General features: G+C 44.7%; 1 protein-coding gene across 2 annotated transcripts in view; it reads left to right on the top strand.

The window, feature by feature from the left end:
• The window catches only part of LARS2 (leucyl-tRNA synthetase 2, mitochondrial), a 169,624-nt gene that overhangs the window by 55,286 nt on the left and 93,959 nt on the right, over positions 1-20,379 (top strand). Inside the window, exons 6-7 of one of the 2 annotated variants that reach the window (XM_047096296.1) lie at positions 4,638-4,727; positions 19,621-19,764. In XM_047096296.1, coding sequence (XP_046952252.1) covers positions 4,638-4,727; positions 19,621-19,764 — 234 coding nt within the window. The remainder of the gene's footprint in view (positions 1-4,637; positions 4,728-19,620; positions 19,765-20,379) is intronic. The other variant, XM_047096297.1, reaches the window with a different exon arrangement.

Raw genomic sequence — 20,379 nt, forward strand, 5'->3', positions numbered from 1 at the left:
GCACAGAGCCCGACGCGGGCCTTGAACTCAGGAACCGTGAGATCTTGACCTGAGCTGAAGTCGGACACTTAACCGACTGAGCCACCCAGGCGCCCCAAAGGATGATGTTTGGAGCCTCACCTGTGTTCTGAGGGAGCACACCTCCTGCACTGGGCTCTCTGTTTTGCCGTGAATGTGCAAAATACTTTAATGCTAAAAACCCGGTATCGTAAAATGGAAAATTGCAGCATGGAGGAATGAGTCCAGTTGAGATCCTAGATTCATAAATTTAGTCTCCTGACAGCTAGATTGTGCTTTCCGGAGTTCAGGGGGAAATAAAAGTCAACACCTTTATGTAGATCTACGTGGAGTACGGTTGAATTGCAGCTGTTTTTGGAGCTATAACTTTGAATTACTTGGTTTTGTTATAAAAACGAGTTTACAGCAACATGGGTGTTGGCTTGTTTGGAAAACAGGGCAGAGGAAAGCAGGGGAACGAAAAGGGGTTTGGGACACGGTGAACATCCTTCGCTTGACCTCTCCGGTGGTCTCACGGCGGGGAGTCTTTTACCAGGTTGGCACCGCCCCCCCAGCTTGCGGGCATCTATGGTTGACAGGCCCATGGACACAGGGCTCCCTCTTGGGGTCACTGGCAACGCTGGGCCTGGAGGGGGGCCAGATTCCAACTCTTATCTATTCAGCAACTGTCTCGTGGGAGGGGGTAAACTGATGTTGTATCAAGAAAAACTGTCTGCCTCTCCAATTTCAAAAGAGGAAATTTATTACATGAAGTCATTACGTGAGATTTGCCAAGTCAGAAAACTACTTAGAGGCATACCACGTGATTTCAAATTTAGATCGCAGAATCAATCACTCGTTTCCCGGTGAGTAGCACTTTGCATACAGAACGGAGTTGCAGACTTGATAGGTCTCTCTGCCTGTTGGTCTTGGAGTTGGTAGAAGGGTGGGGAGTTGGGTCCCACCGCATAATTCCCGTGTACCTGCAAGACGTACTTCACAGAGATGCGCTCCCACCAGCTGGAGAGGGCAAGCCAAGTTAATTTACTTGTGTTTCCACTTTTAGGGCTCTTTCTGGAATGCCCAGTAGAGAGTTGCTTTTGTTCACTGTCTCTTCATCTGCCTGCACAGGGTTTCTCCCCTTGGTACCGGTGACCTTCTGGGCTAAATAAGTTTTTGTTCTGGGGACCGTCTTGTGCATTGTAGGGTCCTGCCACCACACACTACAGTAGTGCCAGAGATGTTTCCAGGCATTATCAGATGTCCCTGGGGAGAGGACGGTCTGTGTTGACAACTCTTTTCTTAGGAAAAGGAAGGAAGCAAGGGCTGTTAACAACTGCAATTCAGCCGTACTCCACATAGATCTACATAAAGGTGTCGACTTTTATATCCCCTTGAACTCCAACCCCCCCCAGAAGACCTTTGTCTGCAGGAGTGGGATTTAAGTAAATAGTTCCCCAAACATGAAATTTCTAGCCAGTTGGCCAAAGTCAAAGTTTTTAAAGCGGTTTAATTCCATCAAGATGTCTTTGATGATTTTCACTGAGATGAGGCATCAGACACCCAGAAATAGTTATTGGGATTTGGGGGGGACGGGGTCTTTTAAATTAGCAAATTCAAGAAAGGTTCCAGAAGGGTTCTGTGACTTTTTTAGGAAATGCATTTCTCTTCTTTTTTTTTTTTTTTCCTTCTTATATTTAGTTTTGAGAGAGAGACAGAGCACGAGTGAGGGAGGGGCAGAGAGAGAGGGAGACACAGAATCCCAAGCAGGCTCCAGGCTCTGAGCTGTGAACACAGAGCCCGACGGACGTGGGCCTCGAACTCATGAACCGCGAGATCTTGACCTGAGCCGAAGTCGGACGCTTCACCGGCTGAGCCACCCCGGCGCCCCTCAGGAAATGTGTTTCTGAGCCGGGTTCAGCATGTTTGTGGTTCTCACGGGCCTGGCTCCTGGGGAAGCCTGGTGAGTGCTTGTTCTAGTGTCTCTTCATGAGCAGAGTGCATGCTATTGAAGGTGCCAGCTGGGCCCTGTGGGCAGCAGATGGGAGCAAACGGGCAGGAGGGCATATCCTGTCCTCAGGATCTCCTCTGGGCAGGCGACGCGGGGGAGGGGACAGTGGGAACGAGGTGAACACGTGTTGAAATCCAACTGTCGGGAGTGGATTATGGTCCTTGGAGCAGTGGTTTTCAAGCTGTACTCTTAGCAGCTGACGTTACTTGTTTTTCAAACAATATGCGCAGAAACCCAATATGAATACAATGGATCAGAGCCAAGTTTGAGGCCAAGGGCGCAAGAAGGGGGCCCAGAGTCCCTTATCCCTCGCCTCACCTCGCCTCACTTTCCCTCATTTCTGAGAACATGCCTTGCGTTACTCGTCTGACTGAAAGGCTAGTGCTTGGTTGGATAGTAATCTTTTTTTTTTTTTTCCCCCCCGACTGGATCTATTATCTTTTTTTCTAGTAAAAGTAATTTTCAAAACCATAAACCAAGAGGAAGATAATAATGATGTTCCATTGCTGTTTAATTTTTCTCTCAACATGGAGGCAGATTCAGGGGCTGAGAACATAACACACGTACATACACACGTATATGTATATATATATTCCTTTGAAGTATTTTGATATTCTGTTATGAAAAACTTAAATATATAGAAAAATAGAGGGGCGTCTGGGTAGTTTAGGCAGTTGAGTGTCCGACTTCGGCTCAGGTCTTGATCTCACGGTTCATGAGTTTGATCCCCACATCCGGCTCACTGCTGTCAGCCCAGAGCCGTGTTCGGATCTTCTGTCCCCGTCTTTCAGCCCCTCCCCTGCTTCTACTCTCCCCTAATTAATTAATTAATAGAGAAAAGAGAACTCTCTTTCCCTCAGTGTAACAGTTGTCATTATCTTGGTCACATTTGCTTTATGTCTTTCCTTAAACTAATGGATAAGAATTTTAAAAGACGTTCACAGTAACAAGGTCTGGGAGTATTTGTACCCAGTTCCCCCACCCCCCACCCGCCCCCTGCCCCAGTTCATCTTGTGGACCATTGTGATTTGAATTTAATTTGTGAAACCTACATGAGGGATACAAATTTGATTCAACACGCAAGCGTTCTTGGCGTCTGTGTAGTTTATTTTTCATTCAACAGTGCTTTGGGGATGCCTCAACCTGAGCAAAATGAAACGTACTAGAACATTGCTCCTGCCCTGGGTTTTGTTAGAAAATGGGAGTTCTTAGGTGGCTTGTCTGGAAAACTGAGGAAAATGGGTTGTGTGTGCCACGCTTGCAAGGCCTGGGGTGGGCAGGTGGCGGGGTGGACAAAAGATAATAAAATATCAGATGAATTTGGAGGTTTGGGGGAACAAGCCCTCCCATAGTGTGCTGGTCCCATTCTGGAGTTGGCAGAGTGCTTTGTGCATGATGTCCCTGCAGACCTGGTGTCCTAGGGCCTCGGGACTGTATTGTGTGGGTCACAGCCTTGGCATGGCATGGGGCCAGCCCACCAGGGGACAGCTCTAGTGTGAGCAAAGCCGTTACACCAGTGGGTTATTCACTACCTGCCTTGCAACTGGGAGTGGAGGAGTGATCGGAGTTGAATTCCTTGTTTTCTCAGAGTTTACTGTGCTATTTTAGCACATAAAAGGACCCAGGAATCTTACATGAGAAAAAATAGCCCATTGGGGGTCCCAGGAGATTAGCTGACACCTTGCCGGGTTCCTGTCACACTGGCCCTCCCAATCCTGAGTTTTCAACTCTCTCTTCATTCATTCATTCAAAGAAAGATGGAGTTATATGCACTTTTGATAGAAGTATGCCTTGTATCAGTAGTCCATCCCAAATGGAACGATTTGGCCCTACCCTGCATTCATTTCTATGTTAGCTATTTTCTTGAAGTTCAAGAGCACTAGAAAAGAAACAATGTGGTATAGTGTAAGGGTTTTACGCTTACTTGAATTTATCAACGTAGAGCTTGGTTAATCAGTAACTTATTTTTAAAGATTCTATAGCAAATGTGTTCTCAGGGCAGAAAACAGATTTTTGGAACCTTGGATTTAGGCTTGGAAATACAAGCCAGGTGATTTCTCACTAAGTTTAATTTCTAATAATGATTTTAATGGGTCTTCCTAAACCAGGCAACAGCCCGAGTCACGCAATATAAATGAGTCTGAAGGAGCTTCCAGGTCCCAGTTATACGTAGAAACACAAGGTTTGTTTTCAAATGAGCGTCCTACTGAAGCAGGCAGATATTCATCTTGAATTCTGTGATTGCTTTTAAAATGAACTATGTTCACGAATTAGCATCACGGTTCCCAAAATACGTGCTGACAAAAATGGTGATACTCAATTTCATACAATGTAATTCATCTGTTACTTGCATGGATAGGGGGGAGAGGTGTGCAGAAAACTTTCAGTTTCTTTTCATTAAACTGACCCTGGGAAAGGTAGGGGTGGCGTTTCAGCAACTCCTTTCTTTCCAGAATGAATTGCTTCTTCCCTCACTTTACGAATTGGTAGAAAATATGTAAGTTGGTAAATATTTTTGCGGTGTGATCGCTTTTCAAAATTGAATCGCGAGGCCAACGCATCTGTTGATACTGATGTGAGGGGGAATGTTTACAATGGCCTGTGACTGATTTTTCCTCCCCTTTGGCAGGAAATAACTACATGTTTGCCAGATTACTACAAGTGGACTCAGTACCTCTTTGTTAAACTCTATGAGGCTGGACTGGCCTATCAAAAGGAGGTAAGTTAAAGATAGCTGCATTTTATTTTATTTTATTTTATTTTATTTTATTTTATTTTATTTTATTTTATTTTATTTTATTTTAATTAATTTTAATTTGTTATTTATTTACTGTGAGAAAGAGAGCATAAGTGAGTAAGGAGGGGCAGAGAGAGAGAATCCCAGGAGGGACAGAGAGAAAGAGAGAGAAACAGGGCTTGCGTTTTACCCAAAGTGGGGCTTGTGCTCTACCCGATGTGGGACTCGAACTCACGAATTACGAGATCGTGACCTGAGCCGAAGTCAGTGCTTAATGACTGAGCCACCCAGGCACCCAAAGTTACCTGCATTAAAGAATTTTTTTATCTCCTCAGTCTTACTAGAGCACATCGTTGTTAATTAACATACAGACCCTGTTTGCACAGGAGCAATGAAAATGAGCACTACCTCAAGTTCATGGAATCATTTTTAGCAGACCCAGAGAGTAACTACTGCCTGGCTTAGCACGGTGCCTCCAGAACGGGGCTGGGGCTTCTTAATTCTACCACAGAGTATCTGGTGCCGATAATGATATCATGGAGGGAGCATCGGAAGAGCGGAAGTTTCTCTACTCTTAGCTCAGCTAGGAGTGCCGGCTGGGCGACCTCACTCCAGGAATTGTGGTTTGTCATCTGCTAAAAGGGGTGATAGCATCTCCCTCGCATGGCCTTGGGAAGATCAGAGGTGCTGTTGATTTTTTTTTATTTTTTTTAAATTTTTTTAACGTTTATTTATTTTTGAGACAGAGACAGAGCATGAACGGGGGAGGGGCAGAGAGAGAGGGAGACACAGAATCGGAAGCAGGCTCCAGGCTCTGAGCCGTCAGCCCAGGGCCCGACGTGGGGCTCGAACTCATGGACCGCGAGATCGTGACCTGAGCCAAAGTCGGACGCCTAACCGACTGAGCCACCCAGGCGCCCCCAGAGGTTCTGTTTAAAGAACAGCTATCATAGTGCCTGCACATCGTGGTCTCCCAAGAAACGGAGGGGCTTTTACTGCAGGGGCTCAGTAATGGTGGATAAGCCTCAGATGGTGAGAGAGAGGGAAACACTGCCATAGTGTGGCCGGGTGCTGTACTCTCCAGTATAGTAGTCGCTAGCAGCGTGTGGTTGTTGATATTTAAAGTAATTCAGATGGAATAATATTAATAACGGTCCTCAGTCACCGGCCACGTTCATGCGCTAGTAAGCTAGTATTGAACAGCACAGACACGGAACATTTCCATCGAAACAGAATGACCTACCAGCTGCACCGGTCTAGCCAATTCAGAAGTAACAAGTAGAAAATCCATTGTCCCTTTACGCTTGAGTCCTTCTCCTCTGACCAGAGGGATTTCATGACATAGAATCACATTTGCTTTTCTGCGGTCACATCACACAGCTGGGTCTTGCGGTGAACAGAACTTACGTAAGTGTTCTGTTTGAAGTTGAACAGTTTTTAGGGTCGGTAGGGAGACCAACGCAGAAGCCTCGTGGTGAAGTTCAGAATAAAACCAAAATGCCGTAAACCTCGACATCAACATCGTATGGCTGACCAAAATCAGGAGGTGAAACTGGGGAAGAGAAGTAGAAGCCAGCGTGAGGTGGTCCCTTTATGGTTCATAACAAGGAGGCATAGATCAGGAACTAGAGCTGTACGTCCGTTTTCTCATAGTTAGAAAGGTAGCTATGAAAGGTCAAGGTAGCAAAGACCCAAGAATGAGAAGAGGGGTTGGGGGTGGGAAGAGGGCTGAATGACCATGCGGAGTATCTCGTTTCATGGGTCAGTAGAACCGTCTAAAGATAATCTGTCAAAACTGGGAAGTGTAGTTTTATTAAAATTACGATGGTAAACACCAGAAGAACTAACTGCGTGGAAGCCGCTCAAAGCGGGGGAATATTTTAATACCCATTTAAGATCGTTACGAATGTTCTTTTTTGATACTCCGCCCAAACTCAACAAGCATTGGTTTCTTAGAGGTGAGTTGTGGTGTTAAATCTGAAACATCAGTGAACTTTTGTACTCTTCCATTATGATGCATCCGTCTGTCCTGAACGCTGGGTGGATTTTATTTTTTTACCCACACATACTCTTGTAACATCACACATTGGTCACTTGGAAAACACCGGTAGGTGTAGTGAGTGACGTAGATCTTCCAAATGTTGACATGTTTCACCCCAGGAATATCATCAGAAGAGTTTTTAAGTGGTAGGAAGCTGTGAAGTTCATGGTGGCCGGATACAAGTTTTCTAAAATTCTGATTTTCACTTCATAGTTCAGATTTTATCATTGGCAGCAGAAACCATCCGTGGTTTTCCTTGGAGCAACAGGCTTGCTTTGTTTAATTTTGAGAAAGCGTTTGTCAGACTCCTACGTGTCAATAACCATAGTTTATCGTTAGTCATTCTTTCACATGGAAACACAAATTATTGAAAAAACTGGCTACTCCTTCCTGTTCACCACTCAGTTGTAGCTGTGCTTTTTCCCCGAGACAACTGTCACTTTGTGTGGCTGCACTTCTTATGCCTGCGTCCCATTGCGTCGCAGAAAATACCAAGAGGACGTGTGTTCAAGTGTTAAAATTTAAGAATGTGAATACAGGGGGGCACCTGGGTGGCTCAGGCGGTTGGGCGTCCGACCTCGGCTCAGGTCATGATCTCACAGTTCATGAGTTTGAGCCCCGCATCGGGCTCTGTGCTGACAGCTCAGAGCCGGGAGCCTGCTTCGGATTCTGCGTCTCCCTCTCTCTCTGCCGCTCCCCTGCTCATGCTCTGTCTCCATCTCAAAAATAAACATTTAAAAATTAAAAACAAAAAGAATGTGAATACGTTTTATGGCTTTGTCAAGCACAGTATTAGTGAAACCGACTTTCCCCCCTTTCTGCTGAGTGCACAGTAGGAAAAGGTCCAGTGACTGCTGGCAGAGTCTGGTGCCACCACCTTGATTCATGCTGAGGGCCGAAGGTCTCAGCCACCATCACGCTTGCACCATTGTTGCAGATGTGAACACAAGGAGAAAGGCAAACAGGGTGTTACTATTGTAACGAAAAAAGTTTTGATCTGCAGATCCCTGGCAAAGGGCCACGGGGACCCCCAGAGGTCACACTTGGAGAACCATTGTACAAAGTAAGCAGCCCCTACCCCGGCTCCCATCTTTACTTCTCTTTTTTTTTTTTTTTTTAAATTTTTTTTTAACGTTTATTTATTTTTGAGACAGAGAGAGACACAGCATGAACGGGGGAGGGGCAGAGAGAGAGGGAGACACAGAATCGGAAACAGGCTCCAGGCTCTGAGCCATCAGCCCAGAGCCCGACGCGGGGCTCGAACTTGCGGACCGCGAGATCGTGACCTGAGCCGAAGTCGGACGCTCAACTGACTGAGCCACCCAGGCGCCCCCCGGCTCCCATCTTTAAGTTAAGAATATTAAAATGTTGATTATTTTAAAATACTATGTTGTTGAATAGATTGTACTTTTTCGGAGAAAGTGTTGAGTCCCCATTAACATTTGGGATGAATTGACTGAGAATTTTGTGCGACTGGGCCATCCTGATGTTCAACCACTGTGGACCCTCCTGGGTCCATTTAATTTCTTTTAAAGTAAAGACTTAAGAAAAGTTGTTTAATGTTTATTTATTTTAGAAAGATAGTGTTTTTGTTGCTGGTTGTGGACTGAAAGGCTTTTGGTGTATTGATTTTTTTTTGTGTGTCCACTAAATTGTCATGATCTTAAGAAAAAATCATAAATAGAATACAAAAAACGCACACTTGCTGTATTGTTTGAAGATCAGTGTTAGCCCCAATCCAGGGTATTATTCCATGGGTCTCCTTTTATTGGAAAGCTATTTTCAAATTGGCTTTAACACCTAAAACATCTTGGTGTCCGTTGGCGTTCCATTCCTAGGGTTTATTTCAAAATATAAGCTTTTGAAATTAACATCAGAAAGCTAATTGACTTTAGAAAGCCTGCACATAGCATACTCTGTAAAGCATATTTAGCCAAAAACAACCCGCATATTAATACCTTTCCTCTAATGGCATTGTTGTAACTTTTTTTGAAATAGGAAATAGCCTTAACCCTTAAAGACAGTTCTGCTTAGAAGCTGCACAAATGAACTTAGATTTAGGGAAAGCGTTTCAGCAGAGCATTACTAAACATAACTGGAGTGTTGCAGTCTTTTGTTCTTGACTCACCCCATCCATCAAAATGCTCATTTCCTTTGCAAAAGGAATCTCTTTTTGCTCTTGCCAAACAAAAATATTTCCAGCCAAAAATATGAATATAAAGACCTCCGCTTGGCAGAACGTGAGTTTCACCTCTCTGGTTTAAAAAAAAAGAAATGTGGTGGATGCAGTTAGCGGGGAGGGTGCTGTATTATGCTTGGGCATTCTGGGGAATTATGGAGGCCACCTAATGTGTGGGTTTGTCTTTGGCCTCCTCCGTGATTTCGGAGGCGGCTGGTGACAGTGCTGATGCACCCACCTGCGCTGGGTTTGCCGTGTGGCCTCGCGTTGGGGGAGCTACTGAAGGAAACACTGTACCAACAGGCAGCCTGTCCCGCTCTGCCCCCTCGTGGCTTTGGAAGGTGGTGACGGTAAATAACCGGTAGCCTTAGAAACCGTCCTCTCCGGACTCTGTCCAAGCCCAGGCCCCTCCTGGATGGAATGGAGCGAGATGGATTTTGAGAGTTCAACCTTTTCATGCGATCTAGGTAGCGTCCCTTAATTACACATCGTTTTGTCGGGAAAAAAGCTAACGGACCTTAGAAAATCAATACCCTAAAACATCCTTCTGGAGCCTGAAGCTGCCTGAGAGCACACTCAGGAAAGGTTTTTGGGTAGTGTAAAAGCAGAGCCCGAGGAGAAAGAAGCAAGGGAAATGGTGGAGAGTAGCCAAGCGCCCGAGGAGTGATGTGTGGGTCAGGAGACGGAAGGGTGCTAATGGAGGATGTGATCTAGAAGGGACTGGCACCCTGTGTGAAGGGTAAGACCCAGGAGGGGCAAAGGGAAGAAGCATCCTAGTAAAGGGAAGGAGGAGATTAGAAAGCAGGAGGTTTGGAACAGGAGGCACATCGGGGCGGCAGGTATCACGCAGCTGCCGTGCCACAGAGAGGAGAAGTGATACATGAGAATTCGAGGAGAAATTGCCCCAAGAATCTCCAACGGAGCCCGTAGTTGCCCACACCTCTGAGAACCCACAGGCCAAGAAGGGGAGGTGGGAGGAGGCAAAAATGATGGGACACCCACCGTTATTGCACAGAATCAATCCTTGTGAACATGGCCGATTGATGTTTATGATTGGGTCACGGTATGCATTTTAAAGAAATTGTCTTTAAGTTTGTTTATTTTGAGAGAGACAGAGACAGCACAGGTTGGGGAGGAGCAGAGAGAGGGGGAGAGAGAGAGAATCCCAAGCAGGCTCCACACTGCCAACGCAGAGCCCGATGCAGGGCTCAAACTCATGAAACCGCCAGATCATGACCTGAGCCACCCAGGTGCCCCACGTTGTGCATTTCTACAAGACATTCTGAAAGCTTCCCACAGATCACTCAAACAAACAAACGAACAAAAAAATAGGAATTCTGGTATTTAACCCTTGATCAACTGGGGAAATTCTCTGATCTGGAACGGTTCCTTCTGTGACATTGCGAGATAATTTAAGTGAGGGAAGCAGCGAGCAAGATCTATTAGAGTTCAGCATGTTTGCAGATGTGTTAAGGATTTCATGTATTGATTTAATTACTTATTGATTTAAGGTTGATTTCAAAGTACAAGTACAGGCTGTATTTTACAAATAAGGCCAGTTAACTATAAAGGAACACAGAGTTGACTTTTAGGGGGTGATAGCAAGCAGAAGGGCCAACCGGAAAAGGGAAGGAAATGGCTATAGTCAAGGAGGTTGTCCAGAAACAATAGTAATTGTAGCCAGACTGTGCTTGCTTACAAACCCGGATGTCCATCAAGTAAATGTTCAAGATGTGAAAATCAGGAATGCCGGATAAGAGAAGACCCTGGTTTCAAGGGAAGCTGTATGATAGAGACAGTTTATGAGAGTGGAGACCCAAGGGGCATCCGGGTGGCTCAGTCAGCTAAACGTCTTAACTTCGGCCCAGGTCACAATCTCACGGTTCATGATTCCGAGCCCCGAGTCGGGCTCTGTGCTGACAGCACGGAGCCTGGAGCCCACTTGGAGTTCTGTGTCTCTTCCTCTTTCTCTCTCTGCCCCTCCCCCGCCCCTGCTCACACTCTCTGTCTCTCGTTCTCTCTCTCAAAAATAAATAAACACTAGGGCCCCTGGGTGGCTCAGTGGTTGACGCCTCCAACCTCAGCTCAGGCCGTGATCTCGCGGTTTGTGGGTTCGATCCCCGCATCAGGCTCTGTGCTGACAGCTCAGAGTCTGGAGCCTGCTTTGGATTTTGTGTTTCCCTTTTTCTCTGTTCCTCCCCTGCTTGCACTCTGTCTCTCTCTCAAAAATAAATAAAGATTTTTAAAAATTAAAAAAAAAAATAAACAAAAAAAGAACGGAGACCCGATAAAAGGGATTTGGGAAGTAGTTCCTGGGGGCTACGTTCTGTGCATCCAGGACCCCAGCGGCCCTGCATGTGGCCCACCCCTGGGTCGACCACCTGTGGAAAGGCCGAGCGTGAGCCCTGCAGGTCTGTGGGTGGGCTGGCTGTGGTCCTGGGAAGAAATGCGAACGGGTTCTCCCCCCAAGACTTTCACTGGGGGGAAAATTGGTTTTGCGTTTTGCCTGTATTTGTCTTTCATTCAGCACCGGGGTTTTACGATAATGTGTAAGCCTCTTAGGAGCACATCTCCCTCGTTGCATTTTGTAACCTAGAGCCTGAGAGATGCCAGGCCATGTGGGAAATGTTGATAAGAAAATAAAGTCCTGTTTGTTTTTGCAGTCTGTGGTACTGTTTGCTTCTCCTGTCTCCTTGGAGGTTTGCTGGGGGCCGGAGGCGGAAGTGCTGCATGAAGGGCTTTTTTTCTTCTTTCTGTTTTTTAAGTAAAAAAAAAAAAATTAAGTTTATTTATTTTGAGAGAGAGAGAGAGTGAGAGGGAGCCGGGGAGGGGCAGAGAGAGAGGGAGAGAGAGAATCCCCAGCAGGCCCTGCACTGTCAGCACAGAGCCCGATGCGGGGCTTGAACTCATGAACCGTGAGATCATGACCTGAACAGAAACCTAGAGTCAGATGCTTAACTGACTGAGCCACCCAGGTGCCCCGGGCTTTTTTCCTTTGTTCTCTATACAGTTTTAGCTGTGCCTCTTTTGCGGGTTGGGGGCAGTTCATGAAAGACTTGTCTATGTTCCTAAACAATACTTGGTCTTTTTTTTGTTTTTGTTTTTTTGTCTTTTATTTTTAGTGGTACCCTTCTCTCTAGCCCCTAATACAGGAAATAATAGCTATGGTACCCATCCTTACTTTATCAGCCTGAAGTTTTTAGGTCTAAGGCACTTTTGTCCTCTATTTTGTCTTTCTATATTTATGGATTCAAGATTTTTCCGGACCCTGAAATGAGAGGGACAAATCATTCCGTACAGATCTTTCCCATTCCACCTCCACGCTTTGTAGGCTTATTAAGCTTTTCAACTGGACGCCCTACGTTTCAGTTGTAAAAGCACAGCCCACAGATGGGTCAGTCTGTCCTCCACTCCTAATTTTTAGACGTATCTCTGGATCAGTCAAGGTCGTGGTGGGAAACAGGGAATACACCGGAAAGCAGTTATTGAAGAAGATGTAATAAAAAGACTTTTTGTGTAGAGTTTAGGGAAACCAGCAAGGGGTGATCAAACACCTGACATTGGCACCAGAGGGAAGCCTTTGCCACCCCAGGCTGAGGGGGCCGATACTAGGACTGGAAGAACAGTAGCAAAGGCCTCTGTGATAGAGGGTGTGGCCTTTGGTACCATGAGAGGAGGCCTGACTGCGAAGTCGCCCCGGGGGCACCTCCCACTGGTTGAGCACAGCTGGAGGGCAAGGGTCCAAGTTAATGCCGCCGCAGAGGTCAACTTTCTGGGGTGCAGACCACGGTGGAAAGAGGATTTGGAGGGGGAAACGGACAATGCTCAGCATCATCTCGTCTTAGAATTGCTTAGTAAAATTTTATTTCTTCAGAAATTTTTGAGGGGCCCCCCCGGGTGGCCCAGTCGGTTAAGCGGCCGACTTCGGCTCAGGTCATGATCTCACGGTTCCTGAGTTCGAGCCCTGCGTCCAGCTCTGTGCTGACAGCTCAGAGCCTGGAGTCTGCTTTGGATTCTGTGTCTCCTTCTCTCTCTGCCCCTCCCCCACTCATTCTCTCTCTCTCTCTCTCTCTCTCTCTCTCTCTCTCTGTCTCTCTCTCAAAGATAAATAAACATTAAAAAAATTAAAAGTAAAAAGTTTTTTGAAAACAATGTGTATCAAGTCAGGGTATTTCAGTGCCCAGACACATCTCCCCGTATTCATTGCCTTCTTTGTATTATGGTTTACCTTAATGTCATAAAGGAGTGAACTTTGACGGCAGAGGGATTTATTGTAAATGACGATAGGAACTAATTAGAAGTCTGCAGAAGCCTCATAGTGGCTAAGACTGCAGGTTCAGAGTGAGCCAGACACGTGTATGGGCATAGATCTTGGAATATTGTTACCTTTCGGGGGCAGATACTGATTTGGGAGAAGGCACCATGGAATTTTCTAGGATGCTGGGAATGTTCTTTATCTTGATAATGAGTGGTGGTAACAACTTGTTGAGTTGTACACTTCAGATTTGTCCACACTGCTCTCTGTATGTTCTACTTGAACGTAAACAGGAGTTTTTAACGTTTATTTATTTTTGAGACAGAGAGAGACAGACCATGAACAGGGGAGGGTCAGAAAGAGGGAGACACAGAATCCGAAACAGGCTCCAGGCTCTGAGCTGTCAGCACAGAGCCCGACGCGGGGCTCGAACTCACAGACTGTGAGATCATGACCTGAGCCGAAGTCGGCCGCCCAACCGACTGAGCCACCCAGGCGCCCCAAACAGGAGTTTTTAAAAGTTGCAAAAAAGTTTTACAGTTTTGAGAGACCTGAGTTCCTGCCCTTTCTCTGTCACTGACTGTGTGACCTCAGGCAAGTTATTTAATCTCTCTGTTCCTCAATTTCCTCCTCTGTAATCTGGGGGGGAATAATATTCTTACCTCCACTGGCTGGTCTATGAACTCACAAGTGTAGATAGTGTGCTGCATGAGGGGCAGGTTTTCTACTAACACCACAAAGGTCTCTCGCCCAGTGAGTGGCATTTGATAGTAATTCTTGCTGCAAGTAAAAATAATAAAGATAATATTCTTACCTCCAAATGTGGTTGTGCAGGATTGGAAGAGCCAACCTTAGTTTGGCCCTTAAGCACAGCATCTAGCATATGGCAATCAGTCAGTAAATGTTAGCTATTTCTATTCAAATAAATATATCTGTTTCCCCTAAAACAACCTGATTCTACGAAGTTCCAGGTACCATGTTTTTTTCTTTTCCTGTGTTTATTAAAATTTCCAATCACATAGGTTCATCTTTTGGCACAAGAAGATACCAAACTTGATTAGACAGATGCTCATAGGCTTCCTCCCAAACCTGTTTGTTTTTTTTTTTTTAAAAGATATATTTTGGGGGGCACCCGGGTGGCTCAGTCGGTTAAGCGTCTGACTTCGGCTCAGGTCATGATCTCACGGTTCGTGGGTTCGAGCCCCACGTTAGGTCCTGTGCTGACAGCTCAGAGCCTGGAGCCTGCTTCGGATTCTGTGTCTCCCTCTCTCTCTCTGCCCCTCCCCCACTCACAGTCTCTTTCTCTCTCAAAAATAAACATTAAAAAATAATAAAATAATAAAAAGGATACTGTTTTTAAATTTCGATTTTAGTTAACATACAGTGCAGTATTGGTTTCAGGAGTGGAATTCCGTGATTCATCACTTACATACAACACCCAATGCTCATCACAAGTATCCTCCTTAATACCCATCACCCATCTAGCCCGTCTCCCACCCACCTTCTTCCATCAACCCTCATCATCAACCCTGTTCTCTGTTGTTAAGAGTCTCTTGTGGTTTGTTTCCCTCTTTCCTCTTCCTTTTCCCTTCCCATATATTCATCTGTTTTGTTTCTTAAATTCTGCACGAGTGAAATCATACCGTATTTGTATTTCTGTGACTGACTTATTTCACTTAGCATAATACATTCTAGCTTCATCTACATCACTGCAGGTGGCAAAATTTCATTCTATTTTGATAGCTGAGTAATATTCCATTATATACCACATTATTATATACCCCATCTTGATCCATTCATCGGTTGATGGACATTTGGGCTCTCTCCATAGTTTGGCTATTGTTGACAATGCTGCTATAAATATTGGGGTGCATGTACCCTTTTGTATCTGTATTTTTGTATCCTTTGGGTAAACACCTAATAGTGCAACTGCTGGGTCATAGGCTAGTTCTATTTTCAGTTTCTTGAGGAACCTCCATACTGTTCCCCAGAGTGGCTGCACCAGTTTGCATTCCCACCAATAGTGCAGGAGCGTTCCCTTTTCTCCTCATCCTCACCAACACCTGTTGTTTCCTGTGTTGTTAATTTTGGCTATTCTGATAAATGTGAGGTGGCATCTCACTGTGGTTTCGATTTGTATTTCCCTGATGGTGAGTGATGTTGAGCATCTTTTCATGTGTCTGCTGGCCATCTGGATGTCTTCTTTGGCAAAGTGTCTATTCATGTCTTCTGCCCACTTCTTAAACTGGGTTATTTGTTTTTTGTGTGTTGAGTCTGATAAGTTCTTCATAGATTTTGGATACTCACCCTGTGTCATGTTGTTCGCAAATATCTTCTCCCATCCCGTAGGCTGCCTTTTAGTTTTGTTGATTGTTTCCTTTGCTGTGCAGAAGTTTTTTATCTTAATGAAGTCCCAATAGTTCATGTTTGCTTTTGTTTCCATTGCCTTCAGCAACGTGTCTAGTAAGAAGTTGCTGTGGCTGAGGTCAAAGAGGTTTTTGCCTGCTTTTTCCTCTAGGATTTTGATGGTTTCCTGTCTCACATTTAAGTCTGTCATCCATTTTGAGTTTATTTTTGTGTATGGTATAAGAAAGTGGCCCAGTTTCATTCTTCTGTATGTCGCTGTCCAGTTTTTCCAACACCATTTGTTGAAGAGACTGTCTTTTTTTCCATTGGATAGTCTTTCCTGCTTTGTCAGAGATTAGTTGGCCATATAGTTGTGGGTCCGTTTCTGGGTTTTCTCTTCTGTCCCGTTGATCTATATGTCTGTTTTTATGCCAGTACCATACTGTCTTTATGACTACAACTTTGTAATATAGCTTGGAATCCGGAATCATGATGCCTCCAGTTTTGTTTTTCTTTTTCAGGATTGCTTTGGCTATTCAGGGTCTTTTGTGGTTCCATACAAATTTTAGGATTGTTTGTTCTAGCTCTGTGAAAAAGTCTGGTGGTATTTTGATAGGGATTGCATTAAATACGTACATTGCTTTGGGTAGTAATAATTTTGACAATGCTTGTTCTTCTAATCCATGAGCATGGAATGCTTTTCCATTTCTTTGTATCCTCTTTAATTTCTTACATAAGGGTTCTATAGTTTTCAGAGTACATATCTTTTACTTCTTTGGTTAGGTTTATTCCTAGGTATCTTACCGTTTTTGGTGCAATTGCAAATGGGATTGATTCCTTGATTTCTTTTTCTGCTGCTTCGTTATTGGTATATAGAAATGCAGCCGATTTCTGCACATTGATTTTATATCCTGCAACTTTGCTGAATTCGTGTATTGGTTCTAGCAGTGTTTTGGTGGAGTCCTCTGGGTTTTCTACACAGAGTATCATGTTGTCTGCAAATAGTGAGAGTTTGACTTCTTCTTTTCCGATTTGGATGCCTTTTATTTCTTTTTGTTGTCTGATTGCTGAGGTTAAGATTTTCAGTACTATGTTAAATAGTAATGGTGAGAGGGGACATCTTTGGTCCCGGTCCTAACTGTAGGGGAAAGGCTCTCAGTTTTTCCCCATTGAGGATGATATTAGCTATGGGTCTTTCTTATATGGCCTTTATCATGTTGAGGTGTGTTCCATCTATCCCTACTTTGTTGAGGTTTTAATCGAGAATGGATGTTGTATGGGGCACCTGGGTGGCTCAGTTGGTTAAGCATCTGACTTTGGCTCAGGTTATGATCTCATAGTTCGTGGGTTCAAGCCCCACGTCGGACTCTGTGCTGACAACTCAGAGCCTAGAGCCCGCTTTGGATTCTGTGTCTCCCTCTCTCTCTGCCCCACCCTCCCGCTCATGCTCTATCTCTGTCTCTCAAAAATAAGTAAACATTAAAAAATTTAAAAAAAAAAGAAAGAATGGATGCTGTATTTTGTCAAATGCTCTTTCTGCATCTATTGATGGGATCGTATGGTTCTTGTCTTTTGTTTTATTAATGTGGTGTATCATGTTGATTGATTTGTGAATATTGAATAAGCCCTACAGCCCAGGAATAAATCCCACTTGATCATGGTGAATAATTCTTTTAATGTACGTTGAATTCGATTTGGTAGTATTTTATTGAGAATTTTTACAACCATATTCCTCAGGGATATTGACCTGTAATTCTCCTTTTTTGTGGGGTCTTTGGTTTTGGAATCAAGGCTTTGTAGAATGAGTTTGGTAGTTTTCCTTCTATTTGAGAAAAATAGGTATTAACTCTTCTTTAAATGTCTGGTAGAATTCCCCTGGGAAGCCATCTGGCCCAGGTCTCTTGTTTGTTGGGAGATTTGTGATTACTGATTCAGTTTCTTTGATGGTTATGGGTCTGTTCAAATTTTTTATTTCTTCCTGTTTCAGTTATGGTAGTTTGTGACTTTCTAGTAATTTGTCTGTTTCTTCCAGATTGCCCAGTTTGTTGGCATATAATTTTTCATAATATTCTCTTATAGTTGTTTGTATTTCTGTGGTGTTGGTTGTGATGTCTCCTCTTTCATTCATGATTTTATCTATTTGGGTCCTTTCTCTTTTTGAGAAGTCTGACTAGAGGTTCATCAATTTGTTAATTGAAAGAACCAGCTCTTAGTTTCATTGATCTGTTCTACTGTTTTTTGTTGTTGTTGTTGTTGTTGTTTCAGTATCATTTGTTTCTGCTCTAATCTTTATTATTTCCCTTCTTCTGCTGGCTTTAGGCTTTATTTGCTTTATTTGTTCCTTTTCTAGCTCCTTTAGGTATAAGGTTAGGTTATTTGGGACCTTTCTTACTTCTTGAGATGTACCTGAATTGCAATATACTTCCCTCTTAGGACTGCCTTTGCTGCATCCCAAAGGGTTTAGACTGTCGTGTTTTCATTTTCATTTGCTTCCATGTATTTTTTTATTTCTTCTTTAATTTCTTGGTTAACCCATTTATTCTTTAGTAGGATGTTCTTTAACTTCCATGTATTTGAGAACTTTTCAAATTTTTTCTTGTGGTTGACTTCAAGTTTCAGAGCAATATGATCTGAAAACATGCATGGTATAATCTTGATCTTTTTTGTACCTGTTGAGGGTTAATTTGTGACCCAGTATGTGGTCTATTCTGGAGAATGTTCCATGTGTGCTCAGAAAGAATGTGTTTTCACGGGGTGCCTGGGTGGCTCAGTCAGTTGAGTGCCCAACTCTTGATTTTGGCTCAGGTCATGATCTTACCATCTATGGGATCGAGCCCTGCATTGAGCTCTGTGGCTAACAGTGCGGAGCCTGCTTGGGATTCTCTTCCTCTCTCTCTTTCTGCCCCTCCCCCCTCAAAATAAATAAATAAGCATTTAGAAAAAAAGAATGTTTATTCTGCTGCTTCAGGATGAAATGCTCTGAATATATCTAAGTCCATTTGGTTCAGTGTGTCATTCAAAGCCATTGTTTCCTTCTTGATTTTCCGCTTAGATGATCTGTCCATGCTGTAAGTGGGATGTTAAATCCCTCTGCTATTATTATCAATTCTTTATGTTTGTTATTTTTTTTTTAATGTTTATTTTTGAGAGAGAGAGAGAGAGCAGGGGAGGGGCAGAGAGAGAGAGAGGGAAACAGAGGATGTAAGCAGGCTCTGTGCTGTCAGCGCAGAGCCCGATGTGGGGCTCTGTGCCTCTGAGAGAGGCTCTCACCACGCTTTTGCCAGCTTGTGTGAGGAAAGCGGCCGCAGGACCGCGCAGCAGTTCAGTTTACGTCAAAACAGCAGAAAGCCAGAACCCCTGCTTACTACCCTAAACAGCCTCAGTTCCCCACTCCTGTGCCTAGAAGCAGCATGGCATGTTGGTGCCACCCATCCCTCTTGTGACCAGGGGACCCTCAGACCTTGCTGTCACTCCTAGCATTCCTCCCGCTTTGCCACCCGAGCGCCTTTAAGCCAGGCACTTCCCCCACTGTAACGGACTTCTGAAAGTTAGAATTTTGTGTTCTGCTGCTTAAAATACTTTGCGGTAGCCTCCGTAACCAGGCTTCCTCCCTGCTGCCACACTTGTAGCTTTGTCTCCCCCAGATCAACTCTCCATACGCCGTACCTTCCACAAGGTGGTCGCTTTTTTACCTGCAGACTGGCAGTTTTTGTGCTCTCAGACCTCTGATTGGCTCTTGGGCGGTCAGAACGATTCGCTGACCATCTAGCTGCATCCGAGGGACGAGACACGCTTAGGCTCTCCCTGCTCTTCTGCCGTCTCAGCTCCCAGGCTCCGGAGCCTGTTCCAAGATGAAAGCATAGAGGTGCTCTTCCTTGTTACAGGTTGCTAGGGGTTTCCTTGCCGAGCAGTACTCCCAGGAGACGCCCTCAAGCCTCAGAGCAGAGATACAGAGATACCGCACTTACGGATCTTCTCACGCGTAAGAAGCCGAAAATGACCCTCTTCAGGACGCTCACCAGATTTTACCATTTTGTTTTATGGGTTATAACAGGCCTTGGTCAACTGGGACCCAGTGGATCAAACGGTGCTTGCCAACGAGCAGGTGGATGAGCATGGCTGTTCGTGGCGTTCTGGAGCAAAGGTGGAACGGAAGTACCTCAGACAGTGGTTTATTAAGACAACTGCTTATGCCAAGGTGAGCGTCAGCCTGGAGGTGCCCCAGTTAGTGCCGCATGTGTTGGGAGGCAATGCCAAGGTCCTCTGGGTATTACAGAGACTCCCTGTTGAGGATGAACTCTGGCAAGGGCTCTTAGAGCCACAGGTGTGGCACATGAGACTCAGGACCGCTCATTTAGAGGGTGATGGATTTGGGTGTTTTAGGGGTACTTCCAGAATGGCCCCTGGAGGTCATCGTTGGCTGTTACTTGCTGACCTTTCAACACTCAATCATTGTGTTGCCATACAGGCCAAAAAACATATGACTTTATTTGCAATTGTAAAGTGAGAAAGGAAAAAAAAAAAAGGCATCTTCATTGGTATAGTACTAGTAAAACCTCCAGATAGAATGACATTTCAGAGGGTCCAGAGAAGACAGTCTAAAAGGCATGAAGAGATGGTCTCCAGGAAGCAAAGCCAGAGTGAAAATTAACTAAGCCAGGAGCCAAAGCTCCGATTTTAACTCTTGTGTCCCTGATTAACAGTATAAACTGGTGTGAGTCGGGAGGCTCCGTTTTCTCATCATTAGAAGGAGACGGTGGGACCAAGTGGTCTCTAAAGTGCCTTTTGGCTTTTCATGCGGTCGGGGATTCAA

This window comes from Lynx rufus, unplaced genomic scaffold (genome assembly GCF_022079265.1).
Source record: "Lynx rufus isolate CCGP_SWC_20201006 ecotype Redwood Valley unplaced genomic scaffold, mLynRuf1.p SCAF_4, whole genome shotgun sequence".
Lineage (NCBI taxonomy): Eukaryota > Metazoa > Chordata > Mammalia > Carnivora > Felidae > Lynx > Lynx rufus.